Source organism: Mesoplodon densirostris, chromosome X, assembly GCF_025265405.1.
Source record: "Mesoplodon densirostris isolate mMesDen1 chromosome X, mMesDen1 primary haplotype, whole genome shotgun sequence".
NCBI lineage: Eukaryota > Metazoa > Chordata > Mammalia > Artiodactyla > Ziphiidae > Mesoplodon > Mesoplodon densirostris.
In genome coordinates, this window is record NC_082681.1 from 110,024,885 (window position 1) to 110,045,046 (window position 20,162).

Consider the following 20,162-nt stretch of genomic DNA (forward strand, 5'->3'; position numbering starts at 1 on the left):
GATATTTCAAGGAGGAAAACGCTTAATGATTATAAATGCATAGCTGGAAATAAGAGTTTACACAACCCTAACCATGCAGATTAATCAAACTGACCTTCGCTAGTACTAATACAAGAAAGTATTCTCAGAAACTCTTTGAAAATCTCTAGTAAAGCAGTTTTTCTTCTTTCTAATTCAGGTGGAAATGACTCTGTTCCTGTAGAACACTCTAGGTCCCCTTAACGCTCAAATATTTTCTAATAGTTTAGGAATGGGAACTGTCTCTTCATCCACATCGTCACCCAGTGCCAGTGGGACTTAAGGACAGCCTCAGAGCTTGAATACTCATCACACTCACCAAACTTAGAGCTGAGGGGTGAAAAGAAAACACTTTAATAAAAGAGGGTAGGGGTCGGGTTTGCTGTTTACTAAAGGGTACAAGCCAATCCTACCAGGATTGTCAAAAAGAAAAACAGTGAAAGAAGGCTTTTCCCCTTTGAATCACCTGTGATTTTATGTGGCTCTTGCAGTGGATCTCTTGAGCCTGTCAGCTGCATGCGATGCCCTGGACCAGCACAACCTCAAGCAAAATGACCAGCCCATGGACATCCTGCAGATCATTAACTGTCTGACCACTATTTATGATCGCCTGCAGCAAGAGCACAACAATCTGGTCAACGTCCCTCTCTGCGTGGATATGTGTCTCAATTGGCTGCTGAATGTTTATGACACGTACGTATAGCAGGCTTTCTCCAGACTATACCACTGGAGGCTTAGTCTACAGACCGGTGACGGTGTAATTAGCATCACAACAGGGCTCCAGTCTAGAAATATGGTCCTCAGGATGAAAGTTTCATGAAGCCGTGTGACCTAATGCTATCCCCGTGATTCATCATTTTTGCATTTAATGGAACTGAAAAATACTTTTGATAAGCTAGGAGGTAAGAACTAGAATGTAGAATGCTCTCAGATTAGAAAACAAACCAAACCCTGAGATACTCATTTTTCAAATAGTAGAATGAGTCCGTGTATAGCCATTAGTTCTTTCCCTTTCCTGCCTGTGAATTTTGAATTCCTCCGTCCTCTTGAGGGGTGGCTCCCTCTCACCGGCAGAAAGGGATGTGCTCCTGGAGATGCTAACACACCTGTCGCCAGCTCTGAATAGTGTTGGCTGATACTCAAGAGACTTTTTGCACAAGAGTGTAAATTGATAAGCCAAAAAAAAAAAAAAAGAAAAAGAAAAAGAAAACAAGCCCTAATGCAGCAAATCCAGATCCTCAAACTGGGGAAGTCTTTTTTTTTTTTTTTTTTTTTTTAAATAAGGGTTTACGAACTTTCACTTTGGCACCTCCATTCATCCCTCTCTCTTAGAAAACACTCATTTCTTTTGGACTGCACATAGGAGAACTCCCCACTTTTGTCTTGAGCTTAATGAAGACAGTTGAGGAAGGTAGCAGAAGGAATTGGTCTTAATTTCAACTGAATTCTTCTTAGACATCAAAACTACTATACGCCTGATTTCACACGTCAACAAGAACGTATTCGGCGTTTGGAAACCTGGGAAGGTCTTCTGAAAGGAGTTGCATAGCAACTATTTGCTTTTGCCTTTGGTGTAGATTTCTACCACCTCCTGGATATAAATGTATACCTTTTTTTCTTTGTTATTTTGATAAGGTATTGTTTTTTAAGTTCCAAGGTCACCTGGCTGTTGAATTCTCATGATTATCTACCAAGCCCTTGATCATGTTGGATTTTAATTACGGATTATCCTTAGATTTGCTTTGATAAGGGTTTCTGTTCAGGTCTTCCCTCAAGTATATTTTGGCACCATTCTCTTTTGCAGATGATGTACGAATGGATTCTGAGTATATAACTTCCCTTCTCTATGCCTGAAAATTATCTGGGGACAATTTTAACTCCTCGAAGACCTGAGTCACTATATAAAGTTTCTTAAACTTTGATTTGCCATTTCAAAGAGGGGGAAAGATAAAATCTTCCAATGATAGTACTTTTGTTAACGTAGTAGGACCCAGGATTCCTGTTTGACTAATGGATTTAGTGAATTGTACCGGTTGAAAGCTGAGCATATTGTTCACCCAAAATAACCACTCTTGGGACCTATCCTTTGCAGTTATTCTACAGACTTTTATTGTAACCGACATATACGGTTCAGTTGTTTTTCATAACAAAATAAAAGCTGAAAATCATCAAAAGACATTTTCTACAAAATGAAAGACTTTTCATTCTTTTCATTTTTTCCCATGGGCAAAATGAACTTGTTAATAAATTTGCCATGTGGAATATGGTTTATATGTAAAGTGAAAGCATACCTATGTTAAAACACTGCTGTAGCAATAGGTTATTTTTAAATTGCTCTTTAAGATCATCTAATTCAAATGCTCTCTAATAGACCGTATCATATTTTTCTTGTAGGGAGAAACGTTCATATTTTATACTGTGTGTTTTGTGACCTGAAGTGATTAATTTTCTTCTCAATAAGGGGCAATCTGATGAAAATCTAAACGAGTGTTAACAGAGCAGAGCAGTTAGTTGCTGGTATTTTTTGGCTTCAATGACTGAAGTAGGTGATTTTCTTAGTACATAGTAGTAATTCTTCCCCTTATCGACATAAAGCCAGGTGGCTCTCCATAGATGAATAAAAGGATATTCTTCTTATTTTTATGTAGAGAAGCTCTTACCATACAAGTAAGGGCTTTTAAGAATTGAAAACTTGGTAAATGTTCACTGGTCGAGTTGGTCAAATTTCCATCGCATTCTGGGTCATCAGCCAAATAGATAATGAACTCAGAAACATTCTTAATGATCTTAATAAAACAGTGGTCAGTAGAGTTTCCATATCCAAGGTTTTTCTCTTAACTAAGAAGTGTTTCTCATTCAGTAAAGTGTCAGTAATTGTTTTCTGCTTTGATTATTCATAACAGGGGACGAACAGGGAGGATCCGGGTCCTGTCTTTTAAAACTGGCATCATTTCTCTGTGTAAAGCACATTTGGAAGACAAGTACAGATGTAAGTCATGTATATTAACTCAGTATTCTTTTATTAATGTTGGCTAATTACCCCAGTTCTAGATGGGGAATAACATGGTGTTCTTATTTGACAGGAGGTTCCTCATGTAAGATGCAGAACGACTTTCAGACTGTCATAAAATTTGATTTGTGCCGCTCCCTGTCAGATGTTAAATTGTAGTTATTTAAATAGAGAATGAGGATTAACTTCTCCAGTCCGAGTATTATTTTACATTACATTGACTGTGTCTGAGTAAAACACATGTTCCTCGGGGATAGAGTCCGATTTCCTAACCCCTTTGTCTAAGTCAGAAAAATAAATGTGAAGGTTTAATCTGTGCACTTGCCTCGTCTTTGGATGCAACCTTGTTTATTGTATAATCATCTTACTGCGAGTTGTACTGACATACCCAATTCTGTGATGTGATTAACATTTTATTATTTGAGAGACAGCTTGCCATTTTTTACAGGGTAAATAACACCTTACAGAATTTCCTTTTGATTAGCTATTGGGCTCTTCTGCTTAATCCAAATTAAAAGCAAATGCTAGAGGAGGGACAGTTGAGATGACTAAGCAACCATTCATTCCCATTGTGAAGGAATGTACTTGTTTTTCCCCTTTAATTGCTCGTGAGAAATCTTTTCGGTAGGAATATTAAACAAACCTAGTGTATCTTGTCTTTTCTCTTTTCCCCTAAGGCCTAGCCACACAGGGATGTGGAGATGTGCTGAGCTTAAGGACGGGCAGGAGATAAAAGAGATTGAATTCCTCCAAAGCCACTCTGTGTCCTACTGCTCATTTCCCCCCTAGGAGTAAATTTCCACAAAATACACAAGTTCTTTTAGCTCTCACTTTTATGTAGTTTCCACTTGAGTTTTCTCATCCTAAGAACCCAAGAAAAAAGAACAGAACAGCTTTTGTTAGCCATTTGAAAATGTGTTTTGGATAAAACAGAATATTTCTGTGGGCTTTCGTCCTTTAAATATTGTAGTTACTTGTGATAGGTATAGTACCAGCACCTCGTAATACTCACTTGATTCATCAAGGAAGCTTCCAGTTTGTGTTTCAGATAACTACTGAGAGGGAACAGGTTTGAGGTTGGCGAAACAAAAATGTTAACTTCAAGCTGGGATATTTGAAGATAATTCATAATTCTGAACTTATGTGTGTGTACTGGAGAGACGCGAAAATGCTGTGAGAGCTCAGTGTTGTTACTGCCATCTTAAATATCTCGTTAAAACATTCAATTTCTGGGCTTCCCTGGTGGCGCAGTGGTTGAGAGTCTGCCTGCCGATGCAGGGGACGCGGGTTCGTGCCCCGGTCCGGGAAGATCCCACGTGCCGCGGAGCGGCTGGGCCCGTGAGCCGTGGCCGCTGAGCCTGCGCGTCCGGAGCCTGTGCTCCACAAACGGGAGAGGCCACAGCAGTGAGAGGCCCAAGTACCGCAAAAAAAAAAACAAAAAACAAAACAAACAGAAAAAAAACCATTCAATTTCTTAGAGTTTAAAGTGTGCTTATGAGTAGGAAAATCTTCCGTGGATTTACTTTTTGGGCAACTTTTATTTGAGTACAAGGTAGGATTAAAATAATTTTATTTCTGAGAACAAAGCGTGTTGCAAGTGTTTGGTATATTCATTCATTCTGTGAACGCACGTGTATTGGGCGCCTGCTGTCCTCCAGGTGCTGCCCTTCCACTGCACACATTTCCGGCACACAGTTGACCAAGATATGGTCCCAACCTTGAGGGGATATCATTCTTCAGCCAAAAAGACACGTATTAAATCAGTGACAGTGTAAAGTGATATGAGCTAATTACGAATATGTACAGCATCCTGTGGGAACATGTACGAGAAACTCAGTGATCGTATGACTTCCTAAAGAAGTCCCAATTTTGATATATTTTGGAATCTGATGTCCAAAGGGGATGGTGCTTTGGGCCCGTTCTTTGTTTCTTAAGGCTAAAACATTTATTTTATGATGGTGGTCATGTCCTATATATAAAATATTTTCCAAAGAATTATGTTCTGGCTTAGGAAAAACTCACGTGTCAGAACTGTATGTAAGCTCTCATTACTTGCAGGGCTGTAGTTTATTTAAAAGTTGTCACACTTCATATATACACAGTGATGATTAACTTGATCCATAAAAATAATAAACGTGCAGATTACTGCACAGTAGAAGTACACTGTGGGAATATTGGCTACTCTTGAGAATTGGTGTTGGAATTGAGTTGGTCCTTAGATTCTGCCAACATCTACTTGGTTCTGCTTTTTGATGGTTGCAATTCTCTTATTCCTTTTGTAGACCTTTTCAAGCAAGTGGCCAGTTCAACGGGCTTTTGTGACCAGCGCAGACTGGGCCTCCTTCTGCATGATTCTATCCAGATCCCAAGACAGTTGGGTGAAGTCGCATCCTTTGGGGGCAGTAACATTGAGCCGAGTGTCAGGAGCTGCTTCCAATTTGTAAGTTATTCACCTTCTTAAGTAACATACTTATTCTTTTGTATTTTAGAAATTATTATAAAACCCCACAGAACTGTAGTTTCTCACATTAGCTCTTCCGTAGGCAGGTAGGTAAGGGATTTTTGATATTTGAAACCTCTGTAGGCAGTGGCTTCTGGAACTGTGGGTTTGGGGAGAGAGGACAGTGCAAAGGAAGGGAAAGAAATCTGCATCTGCAGCCAGAACCCCACAGTTCCTAAGATGTTGGGAGGGAAGGGAGTCTGCATGGTTTAGCGAGGGAGGAAATAAATCTCCAGCCACAGAAATCCTTTGTAAAAAAGAAAATGACCTTTGTCTGTGAGTGTCTTACTCTCTTAGTTTCTTTTTCCTAACCTAATTCTGTCATCGTAGCCTTCTTTTCAGTAGCTGTTGGTAAATAGTTGACACAGCTATCTTTTTTTAAAAAAAAATAAATTTATTTATTTATTTTTGGCAGCATTGGGTCTTCGTTGCTACGCGCGGGCTTCAGTAGTTGTGGCTCACGGGCTCTAGAGCGCAGGCTCAGTAGTTGTGGCACACGGGCTTAGTTGCTCTGCGGCATGTGGGATCCTCCCAGACCAGGGCTCGAACCCGTGTCCCCTGCATTGGCAGGCGTATTCTTAACCACTGCGCCACCAGGGAAGTCCCTAAAGTTTTCCTTTTGTAACTTTGACGTTCCTCTACTGTTCCAAGGCCTGGATGGTGACTTCCCATAGGCTTACAACCAGGTCGGAGGCTTGTACTCTCTGCTAATGTCTGTCACTAGCTGCACACACTCCAGTGCATTCTCTTTCGTATCCTGCCCCAGTGCCTTTTCCACACCATAATCAGTGTCCCCAGAAATACCCTCTTCCTCCCAAGTGCTTCAGCGCTCCGTTGATAGCCATTTAGTTTGTTTCTATTTTTTGGTAAGATAGATAATGCTGCAGTGAACATCTTTATGTAGTTAGCTCTTTTCTTTGACGCAAGTTTTTCCCTTAGGATAAACTCTCAGAAATGGGATTACCAGATATGAACAGTTTTGTGGCTTTTGATACATATTACCAGATGGCTTTTTGTCAAAAGTTGTTTGTAGTACTACCAGCACTGAAGGAACGAGATATTTGGAGTGTTACGTTATTCACAGTGTTCTTATGTTGTTTTTCAAATGCTAAGAACTGTTTTTCTTGTATGGGGTTTCTCGATCCGTCCATGCTAATCTCATTACCGATAGATCTAGGTGTACAAATAACTGGGTTAGACCTGTATGTAGTCTGACCACAGACTAGGATAAATTCATAGAAGGCCTTCTGGGCAGAACACTGTGAATGTTTAGATATTTAGAGCACTTTTAGCATTCATTTAATAGTTCACTGGGCAGAGTAAATAAATGCACACATAATAAGGCCACTTAATGTAGCATTGGATATAGTTTGGATTGTTGTGCCAAAATTATGGCAGATTGGCTATAAAAGTAAAACAGGTGTGGAGAAATAAATGCATTTTTTCACCTCATACTCAAATCTCCCAAAACGTGAATAGACTATCACTTCCTCTGGGTTTTTTCTTACATGTTGCTGCATTAACATTTCTACTCCAGAACGCAGACACAAGTAACTTTCACACAATGAATATTAATGGCCATAAATAGTCCAGATCCATTATTTTCAAAATCCTGTTATAAAACAACTTGCAGTGACTTAATTTTTTTTCCAAAGCATTTTCTCTTTAGTCAAGTTTCAGTGACTTTTTACTTTCTAATTGTGAAACCACACACACACGCGTACATACACACGTGTTCGCATATACATATATACACAGTTGTGTGTATCCTGTGACTGAGGTTGCGAATAACGGTCAGAGCTCGAACCTGCCGACAGCCATCTCTATTGAGAGACGGTTCCTGCCGCCAAGTCAGGCGGGCTGGCCCCAGGGCCACTGGAGCCATTGTCCCGTCACCTCGCGGAATTGATGGTGCTGCAGCCACCGTCACCCTCACTGCAGACTCTGGCTCTCTCTGTCTTTTTTTTTTTTTAATGTATCTGACATATAACATGGTGTAAATTTAAGGTGTACAACATGTTGATTTGATGCATTTATATATTGTAATATGATTGCCATTGTAGCAGTGGTTAGCGCCATCACATCATATAATTACCATTTCTCTTTTGTGGTGGGAATAAGTAAGCTCTAGCCTCTTGAACTTGGTTGTCGGGACAAGGGGCTGCTGAACAGAAACTCTACTTTCCGTCCTCTTATCAGGAGCCCGGTCTGTTCCACGACAGCCTGTTGCATTCTCATGCGGGATGCTTGCCTTCTTCGCTCACCTGCCTCCTCTTGTTTCGCTCCGTCCCTATCCCTGTAACAGCTACACTCTGCTCTCAGCGTCAGAACTTTGAACTCAGTCCCCTCCCTAATCGCATAGTGATTGAACACATCCTGGCTAGCCTGTCTCCAAGCTCTCGGAAAGGTCTTTTGTGAGATTGGGGGGAAATCCATCAAGATATTAACAGCGGTAGCAGAGCGGGGTCTTTTCCCTACTCTTGTATTTTCCAAATGTTCTTCTTTGAACATTTAGCGTTAGAAAAAAAAATTAGTAAAGGTGCTAACTTTTCTTTTTAAGGGTAAGAAGCACCTTTTGTGTGATTCCTATTCATTGCCACTCATACGCTATTTTCAGGCCTTCTCATCACTTGCATAGATTATTGCACTGTCTTCCTAGCAAGCCTCCTCTAGACCCCCTGGTGCCTTTCGTCCGTCTCACTGCTCTCATACTGGTTTTAGAGAAACGTATTCACTGTATGACACCGTCCTTCGAAATCTTCAATTTCTTTTCACGGTCCACTGAATAAATCCTAATTTCTCTACTTAACTCTCAGACCTTTCCTGATCTGTTTCCATAGCTGCCCACGGTTTGCTTTCACTACCAAGTAACAGCTTCTCCCTACCATTTGTACTGACCATGCTTGTAAATAATACTGTTACTACTGATACTGATGGTAATATTTTACCTTTGTTCACACAGTTCTCTCATTTAATCTTCCCAAACCCTTTGAAGAGAATAGAATAAGCAGGTTGGGGGGTTGTTTTTATTGTTGTTTTAATAGATGAACAATTTATCAGCACTGCTGCATTTCCTCAACTGGTGGAAGAGTTTGATTCCTAGTCCAGAGCGCATGCCTCCCCACCGCCCATTTTCCTCCTCATCCCCAGATATGCATTTTTTTATTTTAAGGCTCTCCAGCTTCCCAAGGTGAAATAACAGGCTTTTTTTTCTGGGTCTCTGCTAGAATACATGATGCCATAACAAAACAGGGAACATAGGAGAGTTGGGGAGAAGAGGAATCCTCATTTTAAGACGCTGAGCGTTGGCAAACTGGATGTTGCTAAAAGGCTGTGGTGCACGTCCTGTGGGTACAGAGCCGGGTGAGGTTTATATTACTCAGATTTGGGGGCCCTCTCTGCTTGGTAGGAATTGGCAGTCTGCGTGAACAGACCCATTGTGAATTCTTCCTTCAGAATTGGCGTCCTAGCCCTGTCAGGCTTTTCCTCAGCCAGGAGCTCTGGCTATCACCTTGTCTTTCAGAAACCATGCAGCATGCATGAAAATTCAATGTTTGCTGTAGGGAAAGATAACAGGAGTGAAAATGCCCCCTGCCCTTTGTTTGAAGCATATATGACCTTGGGAATGGGGCCGGGCTGGTTCCTTCAGCAAGCTTGTGCTCAAAGGCTGTTCCTTCTACCAGCCTAAGGACATGAACGGCAGGAAAGTACTTGTTTCTCCTACAGATACATTCCCTGCATCACAGAAGGAGAAGTTGACTTCAGACTATAGTCTTTTTTATTTCCTTTTTTTTTTGTCACCGACTGGAAAACTTCCTTCTTTTCAAGTCGGTACAGTTAGGAAAGTGTCGGCTTCTGGCTCAGACAAGGCCCTGGCAGGGACGGGAGGAGAGCGGAGCAGTGTTTTCACGTGCAGTGCTAGCTGGGTGATCTTTTTATAGGTTTCCTCAGCCCATCTGGAGATGGATGGTGGTGATGGTTGCACAACAGTAGGTATACACTTAATACCATTGAACTATCCGCCTAAAAATGGTTAAGATCGTAAATTTTATGGTATATGTATCTTACCAAAATTTTTAAAAATTGGAAGAAAGAAACCAAAAACTTTTTAAAAGAAAGAGAAAAGGAATTGCCAAGTCCAAATAAAATGCTTTGCCTATTTAAAAGTCAGTATAGGTCCATCAAGGAATTATCCACGAGGCCAGGAAATGAAGTCACATCTGTGGATTTTAAAAGGGAAAATTCACTATAAACGTATGGATTTGACCGTAGTATCTTCACTAATATTAAAGGAGGCAACAGGATATGTTTCTACATTAGAAGCATATGGCAGTCAACACGTGTACTGGGAAAATGACTCTTTAGGGCGGTAGTAGAAGTAAAGATTTGGAACCAGTTTGTTTTGGAAATACAGCTTCAATGAATGCATCATCGGGTTGATCTGCTTTCATATTCCATGGGATCTTCCCTGTTGACAGAATAGATTGATCCTTACGACCTCTGGCAGTGAGTCAACAGACTGCCCGAAGGAACTTGAGAGATTGTCCCCATCTCTCCTTTTTCAGATGAGAAAACTGAAACCCAGATAGGCAGAGTGAATATTTTCTACATTCTGCAATTATATTTATGTCAGAACTAGACATCAGGCCCAAGTTCCCTATGTTCCAAGCCAGCATTTCCTTCTGCTAAACCATCTGAGTAGAAATAAATGGCTTTAACCAGTTCAAATATTAGACTGAGCGAAGAAAGTGTTAGCATGATCCTTTATATGAACTTTAGGTTATAATAGGATATGTGGATAAATGAACACTCCTTCACCTACGCCAACACACATGTGTACACACACACTATGATCTTTATTTAAAATACTCGAATCCCAATTTCAGGTGTCTAGTCTACTTCCAAATGAAATGAAATAATATTTCCTCTTAGGTGGGCAAAACTTTACGCTTTTAAATGACTCCAGAAAAGAGTCATGTATCTGTAAATTGGTATTTGGCAGTGCCCTGAGAGGTACTCCCTTCACCCCTCCCCCTGATAGTCTTTGTAGTATTTTCTTCTGTAAACATTTTAAGGACCTTATTGTTTAGACAGAATCGAGTGTACCAACTTTACATTCAATATGCTTCACCTACAAGAGCTTGTGTGCCAAAATCTGTTTATTCTACATCTGTTTTCTGCCTCCTGTTGTATTCATGCATTCAAAATGAATCAGTTGCTTTTTTATCTGTCTTCTGAGTTTTTATATTCCTCTGACAAAAATGAATATCATCTGCACAGTTGCTGTAATATAGAGTGATACAGAAATGGGACTAAGTTACCACCTCAACTGTCGAGAACAGGTGTGTGTGTGTGTGTGTGTGTGTGTGTGTGTGTGTGTGTGTGTGTGTGTGTGTGTAAATAGTAAATCATTCCAGGACATCTGGAGTAGTGAGTGGCAGAGTGGTTAAGCACATAGGCCCTGAAGCTGACTGCCCAGGTTCAAATCCCAGCTCTGCTATTTGCTGGGTGTGCAGCCTTGGGCACATTTCTTGACCTTCCTGGCCCCTAAGCTCCTGGAGCAGTTGTGAGGATTAAGTGAGCTAATAGAAGCAGGGCACTTAGAGTGGTGGGCACTTAGTAGGTACTTACTGAGCGTTAGTTTTGATTATCTAAAGTGTATTTTAACATGAGAATAGCCCACCAAGATTAACAATTCCTTTTATCCATAACCCAGCATCTACAGCTGAGATTTTAGAGACTCTTGAGATGGTGTTAAAGTACCATGCCAACACACTTCTTAACCAGTTTGACAGCATTCCTCATGCCAGTTGATCACATTTTATATTTCCCATCCTTAAAATAACTCCTAAAAAATCTGCTTTGCCTAGGTTTCCTTTGGCCATTATGGGCCCTTTTGGGACTTCCCTGGTGGTCCAGTTGTTAAGATTCCACGCTTCCACTGCAGGGGGCGCAGGTTCGATCCCTGGTCGGGGAACTAAGATCCTGCATGCCTGTATGGAGCGGCCTAAAAAAACAAACTAAAATAAAGATGTTCCTTCAAAAAAAAAAAAAAAACAATATGGGCCCTTTGTTCTTACGGACATTCTTTTTCCACCTGTTTGGACTGATGGATACTCACTAATAACTACTATATAAGTTACTAGGGCTTGGTATGTATAAGTAGAGGTAACATCACCGAGCTCCTACTGGGCCTGCTCATGGACAGAATTCCTGCAAATTTTTGGGAAAGACCTTCTATCAGGGTATTATCAGCATTGTCTGGAGTTCACTATTGGTTTTCAGTTGCTCTTCTTTTCTATTTTGACTATAAGCTGTGGTGGTTTACCTTCATAATTATGTCATGGTTTATGCGGTTAACTTCTCCATGTGGAGTGGTAGATATTTTCTTCACCTGTGTTTCAAAGATAGGTTTGTGTTGGAGTTGAAACCTGTTTCATTTATACACTTACTGCTAAGGAAAAGCACATGCCATTCTGTTTCTCCTTTTTACCCTTCTAGAGCAGAAGTCTTTGTTAGGACCAAATTTTCCTTCCTCTCCTCCCCTCCCCTCCCCTCTCCCCCCTTTCCTACAAAAGCTGAGGCAGAGGTGCTAATGAAAAAAACCTTTTTTTTGAGAGCCTTGCTTTTAGTTGGAAGTGTATTCTGGACTCCCTTTGATCAGTTCACCATTAATTCTAACTCAAACTGATACTTACCCACAAAGCTCAGAGAAACAAGGAAATATGAGTTCAACATTTACCATTTTCTTTTTTCACATGTTTGTCACTGGCTTGTAAATTGGATTTTTTTTAAAAATCTGTCTTTCTACAAAGATTATTTAAGATGAAGGGAAGTGCAAAACTTCTTCCTGGGATACCCTTATCTGTTTGTTCAGGGTGTCTTGATACACTAACAGCTAAAGGTTTTTTTTTTGGTTTGCTTTGGGTTTTGGGGGAGGGCATTTGAAAAAATAGTAAAAAAAAAAAAAATTCTAATTAGCTTTTTTTTTAAGCTACATTAAAAAAATACAGTACAGTCTGTCCCAGTGTTCACTCCTCTGAGTTTAGACATATAGTTTTGTCACCACCACTACAATCAAGACAGAACATTTGCATCACCCCTAACATTCCCTCTTGTTTTGTTGTCATCCTGCCTGCTCCCAGTCTCTGTGTTCTGTTCCTATACTTTTGCCTCTTCCTGAACTGGACTTTAAATGATTGTAGGAGGCAACAGTGGAAGAGTTAATGTGCTGTCTTGTACTTAAGCATACTTTGTCCTGATACCTACTTGAGAAAAGATATTCCATGATATCTACAGGCAGATATATGTGCTCTACCATGTATCTGTGAAAGTTTTCTGTTAAATAAGAACTCTCTAGCATAAATTAATAACATTGAGTATACTTACAGGTTTGCATAGATTTAAGAATTGTGCTTCTGTTCCCTGGAGCCACGGTGTTAATTGGTTTGTTAGTCAGGTGGAATGGAAAGCCTGAGGACAGGACAGTTGTCCTTGAACATGTAAATGAAGAGTGGATAATCACTGTGTGTTATTGTTTGGGCTTATTTTATCTTTAATGGGTGATTCAGAGTCCTGATTAATATTAGAGCAGTGACTGCTGGCCTCCAACCTGCTCATTATCTTCAGAACTTTAAATAAAATACTTGATTTCTACCCAAGACAGCAGTTATGGGAAGCCTTTTACTTCTTCTTGTCTCATGAACACAGCTGTTGACCTCTCAATCCTTATTTCAAACAAGAAAAATTTCTGGTAATGTTGGGCTTCTTAAACTCGTATTGATGGCTGAAAATTCATAGTCGGGTATCTGGGGAAAGCACATCTTGGCCGAGTATATGAGGGGACACATTAGAGCAATGAAGCTAAGAGAACAGGGAGGACATCAGTTTGGTGTTAGGTTTGTGTTTTGCGAGAAAACTCGTCCTGAAGAGTTTTTCACATTTTATACCATTGGTATTAATGCATTTCCCCCTCCCCTTTCGCAGTTATCACAGTTCCTTACACTCTTGCCTTCCTCGCCCTCCCCCAGGAAGGGGTGCTTGGTAAGAAACAATGGTTTCCAACCAGTGTTTTATTTTGAAAAAATTTCAAGAATAAAGAAGAGTTGAAAGGATAGTATGATCAACACCTCTATGTCTCGTACATCTGTCCAAGCCCTGGTTAGCGTTTTGCCCCATTCACATTTCACTTTTCCCATGTATGTGTGCATTTGAATCTACACACACAGACACATCTTTCTCCTTTACCATTTAAAGGTAAAAGGCCATCATACCATAAAACATAAACCCCTGAACATTTCACCATATATCTTGTTTCAAAAAGACTTTCTCCTGCAAAACTGCAATACCGTTGCCACACACAAGTTTAACATTAAGTCAGTGATACCATCTAGCATGCAGTCCACATTGAAATGTCCCCATGGCTTCGGAATGTTCCTTATTTCTGGTAGTTTTCTTCCAGGATCCAGTCAAGGTCTTTGTCTTGCATTGCTTGTCATGTCTCTGTACTTTCACTTAATCTGAACAGTCTCCCAGCAGTTTTTGTTTTTTTTCAGTCATGATATTGACAGTTTTGAAGAGTCCAAGCAGCTTTCTTAAGAATGTCCCATATTCTGGATTTTTCTGGTTGTTTCTTTGGATTAGATTCAGGTTGAATTTTTTTGTTTTGGCAAGAGGACGATAGAGGCGCTGCTGTGTCTTTCCCACTACATCACAACTGGAGGGACAAAATGACACTGGGTTCTTATCAGTAATGCTAAGAATGGTAAGGTGGTGTCAGATATTTCCATTGTAAAAGTATCCTTTTCCCTTTGTAAATTAGAAAGTCATTTTTGTGATATTTTGAGCGCTTGTGATCATCCTGTTCCTCAACAGCCTTTCACCCTATGGTTTTAGCCTCCACTGATGATCCTTTTCTAATTCAGTGATTACATTAGTTGTTGCCTAATAGTGGTTTTCTCATTCTACCATTCTTTCTGCACGTATTAGCTGGTTTTCTTCTGTAACAGAGCTCCCACTTTTCCCCTCCCTTTTTCTGAGTATCACCATGGATATCCAGGGTGATTTTGCGTGTAGAGAGAATGGGACTTCTCCTGACTGAGCTGCCTTTGGATACTATTTTTGCCATGACAGTGCTTAAAACACCAGTGCGTGGAATTAACCGTCCTTTCCCCCCGTAACAATGTAAGCATGTGTCTGATAAATACATTTCCATATCAGCCAACTCTTTTGTGGGACCAAGTCATATAACATGAGTTATGTGCTAATGAGGACTGAGAAACTCATAGGCTTTTCTGCTTCTTTTTTCCCTTTTGCTACCTCAACTTATGTTAACCTGCACCTGTCAGTCCATGTAGCTCATGTATGTCATAGCATCTAACGGTAGGAGGAAGGACACGTAATGTCAAAAAGAAGGAGGAAAGGAGACGATCAGAAGAGATAAGAGTATGCATTTATCTCAGTGCTTATTGAATATTCAATTGTATCTTCATGTAGCTCTCAGTAGACCAGCACAGAATTCAGTTCAAGATTGGTACCTGGGCATTGTCTCAGGTAGGCCATATTTAGATATCAGAGCCTCTCGTACTCTTGGCCAAGTTAAAGATTCAAAAGATTTTGGAGGTCAGCCTTGTATGTTCCCATCGGAAATCACTTTTGTCCACCCTTCTTTAAAAACTCCTTTAGGCATACATATTTCAGTCTTCAATAATAGATGATCTTGAGCTGTTTCCTCTTTGAGCCTTTTTTCATCTGTAACATCAAGTGAAACATTATCTCAAGAGTTACTTATCCCCAGGTTTCTTTGATTTTATATGCTAAGTGTTGTAAATGGAAAAGGCAGAAAGGGATATGGATTACTGTATATACTTTAAAGCTTGGTCATTATCAGCCAAGTCTTACCTGATCTTCTGGGTAACAATTCTTGTAACAGAGATATAAGATACAGAAAACAGTCTTATATGTATGGTGTCGCCTTTCACTTGAGACCAACTGTTCTCTGAATAGAAGTAGCATAGACTAAGAACAAGATGTGAAAAACGTTGTGTGGAGCCTCATATAAATGATCCCTGGTGTCCCTACACTGTAGTTTCCTCAACAACTCAAAGGTAAGACATAAGGATCTTATGTCTAAGATGATCAAAATGCCACCTTCCTTCTGTTTTATTTGTTACATTCAGGTTTCGTATAGTTTTATAGCAGATTTTTTATCACTCATTTGATTTTCATAAAAACTGGGATTGTTTGGAAGAAGAGTCATTAATATTCTTTACAACTTGTTCTTGTTCCTCCTTTTATGTTCGTTGCTAGTGCAGACTTCTCTCTTATGTAAAATATTCCACTGATGCCCTTGGTAGATTTAGAGGTTGTTAAAGAAATCGTAATAACAGCTCAGGGAACAGTCAGGAACTGCCTGTCCTATACAGTCTGACCCTGGCTAACCATTCTCTTTGTAGTTCTAAATCTTGTGTACAGACTGTAATTCACAAAACAGTTTTGATCAATTTGAATTCAGCAAATCTTTCCAAACACTAGGGCTTTTTGCAATCAGGGCCAGAAAAGTTGGGTTGTCAGCTATTAATGCTATAACCTATTAACAGTGGCAGCGATATTGAAAGGGTTATTTGGATTTATGAAAGGAACATTTTACTAGTGGAAACAGCAGATGAAAATGGCCAGGAAGGAGAGATTAACCTTTTTTAAAAATCTGTGGTTTGTCCCCAGTATTTTCCATAAATTTCTGTCAATAAGAATGTTTGGAAGTTCTATTCATGCATATGAATGCATGCAATATTTATAAATTTACTTACTATTTTTCTTTGAAGTGGGCAGGAACTCTACTAAAGAAATGAAAACATACACTCACACATGTACACATACACACACACACACACGCACACTCTTGTACTAGCTGACTGCCTTAACCTTGCTTTGGTTAATTATTTACCATGAATAAATAAATTTCTGTTATTTGTCATGAAATACATTGTATAGAGTTTCTATTTGAAAAGCAACCTGATTTCAAATCAGGGTCTATGATTAGCATGTTCCCTTGTTACTTCCAGTTTGGGCTTTTTAAATTTATCAATCCTTTCTCTTTCCTCTTTCCTCAATATGTAAGTATATTTTTAGCTTGAAATTTTAAAAATTGAGGTATAATTGACATATAACATGGTATAAGTTTAATGTACAACCTTAAAAATTTTTAATTGAGGTATAATTGACATATAAGATTTTGTAGTTTAATGTGCAGTGTGTTGATTTGACACTTGTATTGCACTATGAGTACCGCCCTAGTATTAGCTAACACCTCTCCCGCGTCACAGAATTACCATTTCTCTTTTGTGGTGAGAACAATTGAGATCTAGTCTCTTAGCAACTCTGAAGTTTATAATACAGTATTCTTGACTATAATCACTGTGCTGTGCATTAGATCTCTAAGACTTATTTATCTACTAGCTGTAAGTGGATAATCTCCCCAGTTCCCCTACCCTCAGCCTCTAATAACCACCATTCTACTCTGTTTTGGGGAGTTCAGCTTTTTAGATTCCACATATAAGTGATACCATACATATCTGTCTTTCTCTGTCTGAGTTATCTCACTTAGCATAACACCCTCAAGGTCCTTCTATATTGTCAAAAATGGCAAGATTTCCTTCTTTTTCATGGATGAATGAATGATATTCTACTGTATATATGCACACCACATCTTTTTTTATCCATTCATCCATTGACAGACACTTAGGTTGTTTCCACGTCTTGGCTATTGTGAATAATGCTGCAGTGAACATGGGAGTACAGATATTTCTGCAATATCCTGTTTTCGTTTCCTTTGGATATATACCTAGAAGTGCAGTTGCTGGATCCCATGGTAGCTCTATTTTTAATTTTTTGAGGGACCTCCATACTGTTTTCCATGATGGCTAAACCAATTTACATTCCCACCAACAGTTCACAAGGGTTCCCTTTTCTCCAGCCTCTCCAATGCTTATCTCTTGTCTTCTTAATGATAACCATTCTAACAGGTATGAAACGACATCTCATTTCTCTGTCCACAACGTGTTAACCAATGTAGCCGTTCTCTACCAATCAGTAATTGCACAGGCCTGTCGTAGCTTCTCGGCTCCTGTGTTGTAGAGGATAGCTGCCTGCCTGTTAGGTGCCCTGTAGCATTTAGTTAATCAGAGTGGACCCATGTTGGTTTCTTAGTTTTGACACATGAACCATGGCCATGTAAGGTGTTAACGTTCGGGCAAGGTTTCTCAATCTTGGCACTGCTGACACTTTGGCCTGGAAGATTCTTTGTTGTAGGGGCTGTTCTGTGCATTGTTGGATGTTTAGCAGGATCCTGACCTGTCTCTGTACCCCAGTTGTGACAACCAAAAACGTCTCTAGACATTGTCAGATGTCCTCTGAGGAACAGAATTGTCTCTGACCTCGAGCATGGCTGCCTGCCTGCGAGGTTCCCTTCAGTCCCCCAGTATAAATTTTGCATCTTCCTACATTTTAAGCCAGATCGTTCTAAATATACCCTCCAAATCCAGAAATAGACTATGGATTAGCCTTTTGCGCGTGATACTGTAGCAGACAAACCAACAGAGGCCATTTACTTTAAAAACTATTTAAAAGTAAACTGGGTGTTTGAGAATGTACTTATTTTGTCTTCTGTTCCTTAGACAACCCTTATGAGTTTTTTTCTTTTTCTTTTTTTTTTCTCTTCAGGATGAGTAGGCAGTATTTTTTTTTATTCTAACCTCATTCAGATATTATAATCCTTTTAATTATCGTGATCACAGTTTAATTCCCACCCATCATTCAATTCAGCAAACCTTCATGGAAGGTGTAGAAACATAGTTCCTGTCTTTAAATAACCTGCAACCTAGGAGAGAAACGAAGGAGGTTTAGACAAGTATTGTTTCCAGAGCAAAAGGTGGTTCCTTTTTATCATCTGAGAACTACTGGGTACAGTCTCTTACATAATGTTTACTTTTCTCTATACTAAGTTTTTTCAGTTTATTAAGGATTGACATGGTTTTTCAAAAGCCTGACAATTGTGATGCCAGTTACCTTCTCTTAAAAATATGTTGTATGTGTTTTTGGCAGTTGGAGTGTGGGGCTTGCTGAGAAACCTTGCCATTGCATTTCTTCTGTGGCCATGAACTGATACTGTTAGCCTGAGAGAAAAGTAAATATTCAGGTTGACACCCTGGTAGCCATTCAGAGCCTGGCCCTTGAGTTCCTAGGGGTTTATGGAAAGCACAACGGGAAAGAAACCGAAAAGTTATTCTGAACCCTGGCAAATCCCCTAACTCCCAACTTGCCACGTAATGTCCTTTGAAATTATTATGTTGGTAATTACATCCCTTGGCTAGAAATTCCAGATAATGGGATTCTGGGATTCCTTTAACTGTCTGTTTTTGTTTTGTTTTTTAAATATTTATTTATTTATTTATTTACTTTGCCTGTGCCGGGTCTTAGTTGTGGCACGCGGGATCTTCATTGCAGCATGCCGGCTCTTAGTTGCAGCATGCGGGATCTTTAGTTGTGGCATGTGGGCTTCTTAGTTGCAGCATGCGGGCTCTTAGTTGCGGCATGCATGCAGAATTTAGTTCCCTGACTGGGGATCGAACCCGGGCCCCCTGCATAGGGAACGTGGAGTCTTACTCACTGGACCACCAGAGAAGTTCCCCCTTTAACTGTCTCTGTATGTTGTTAAGATGACATCTGTATAAAGCCACCCTGCCATATGCTGTAAGGCAGCAGCAATAATTACAGTGGATTCCTTCCCTAGCCTCCATGCTGTGGGTAGTTGCTGACAGGAGAGGACCAAGAGAGAAGGAGTGGAGATGCAGGATACTTGCATACTGTGGCTGTCACAGTGGAAGGAGCTGTGATATCCTTGCTTTGTGTGTGTGCATGCGAGCCATAAAAGAGGAAAGAGGAGGTATTGCCCAAAACAAACAAAAAAACAAAAAAACAAAACAAAACCCAAGGCTAAATGGCCCATTCTAAGAGTTTTTGCTTAGATGGTTTGAAACTGGCATTTAGGGGCAGGGGCAAGGGCAAGGTCATCCTTGATAGCAAGAGAAGCTACCTGAGACCTATATGTAGGTCAGCAGATAATGGTACCTACAAGGATGATCTCAATCCATTGCCACCATACCTGTCTTTTGACCTCAGCAACTTCCTGTCATTCCAAACTAACCTATTTATTTTTTTCTAGAATGATCAAAATGTAATTTCAGCTGGGTTTTAGTTCCAGTTCTTGTAGCTCTTTAGAGACACTTGCCTGATTTTTAATTCTTCCCTTCTTCATCGCCGGACAAAAGGAGAGGGAATATAACACTAGGATACAGAATGGTTTGTAGTAAACATGAAAGATCGAAACAGAATGAGAATGTGAATCCCCATATCTTGTCTTCAGTGCTGTCAGTTGGCATAGCCGAGTGGTTTTAAAAGAGCCAAAATGATGGATCTTGCGTCTTAGGAGGTAGGAAGAACCTTGAGAATTTCCAGCCTTTAAGCACAGGAGAATCTATGGTATTTTGAAAGGGGAGAACATTCTCTAGCTTCCCTTGGTAATTCACACTAATGCTTTAACAACTTTCATTATCAGGAAATGCTTCCGTATGAGTT

The 20,162-nt window shown here is 39.9% G+C and overlaps 1 protein-coding gene across 5 annotated transcripts in view; it reads left to right on the forward strand.

Moving 5' to 3' along the window:
• The window catches only part of DMD (dystrophin), a 1,698,782-nt gene that overhangs the window by 1,597,673 nt on the left and 80,947 nt on the right, over nt 1–20,162 (forward strand). For all 5 annotated transcript variants that reach the window (XM_060087208.1, XM_060087209.1, XM_060087210.1 and 2 more), the window contains 3 exons: nt 510–711; nt 2,922–3,007; nt 5,311–5,468. In XM_060087208.1, coding sequence (XP_059943191.1) covers nt 510–711; nt 2,922–3,007; nt 5,311–5,468 — 446 coding nt within the window. The remainder of the gene's footprint in view (nt 1–509; nt 712–2,921; nt 3,008–5,310; nt 5,469–20,162) is intronic.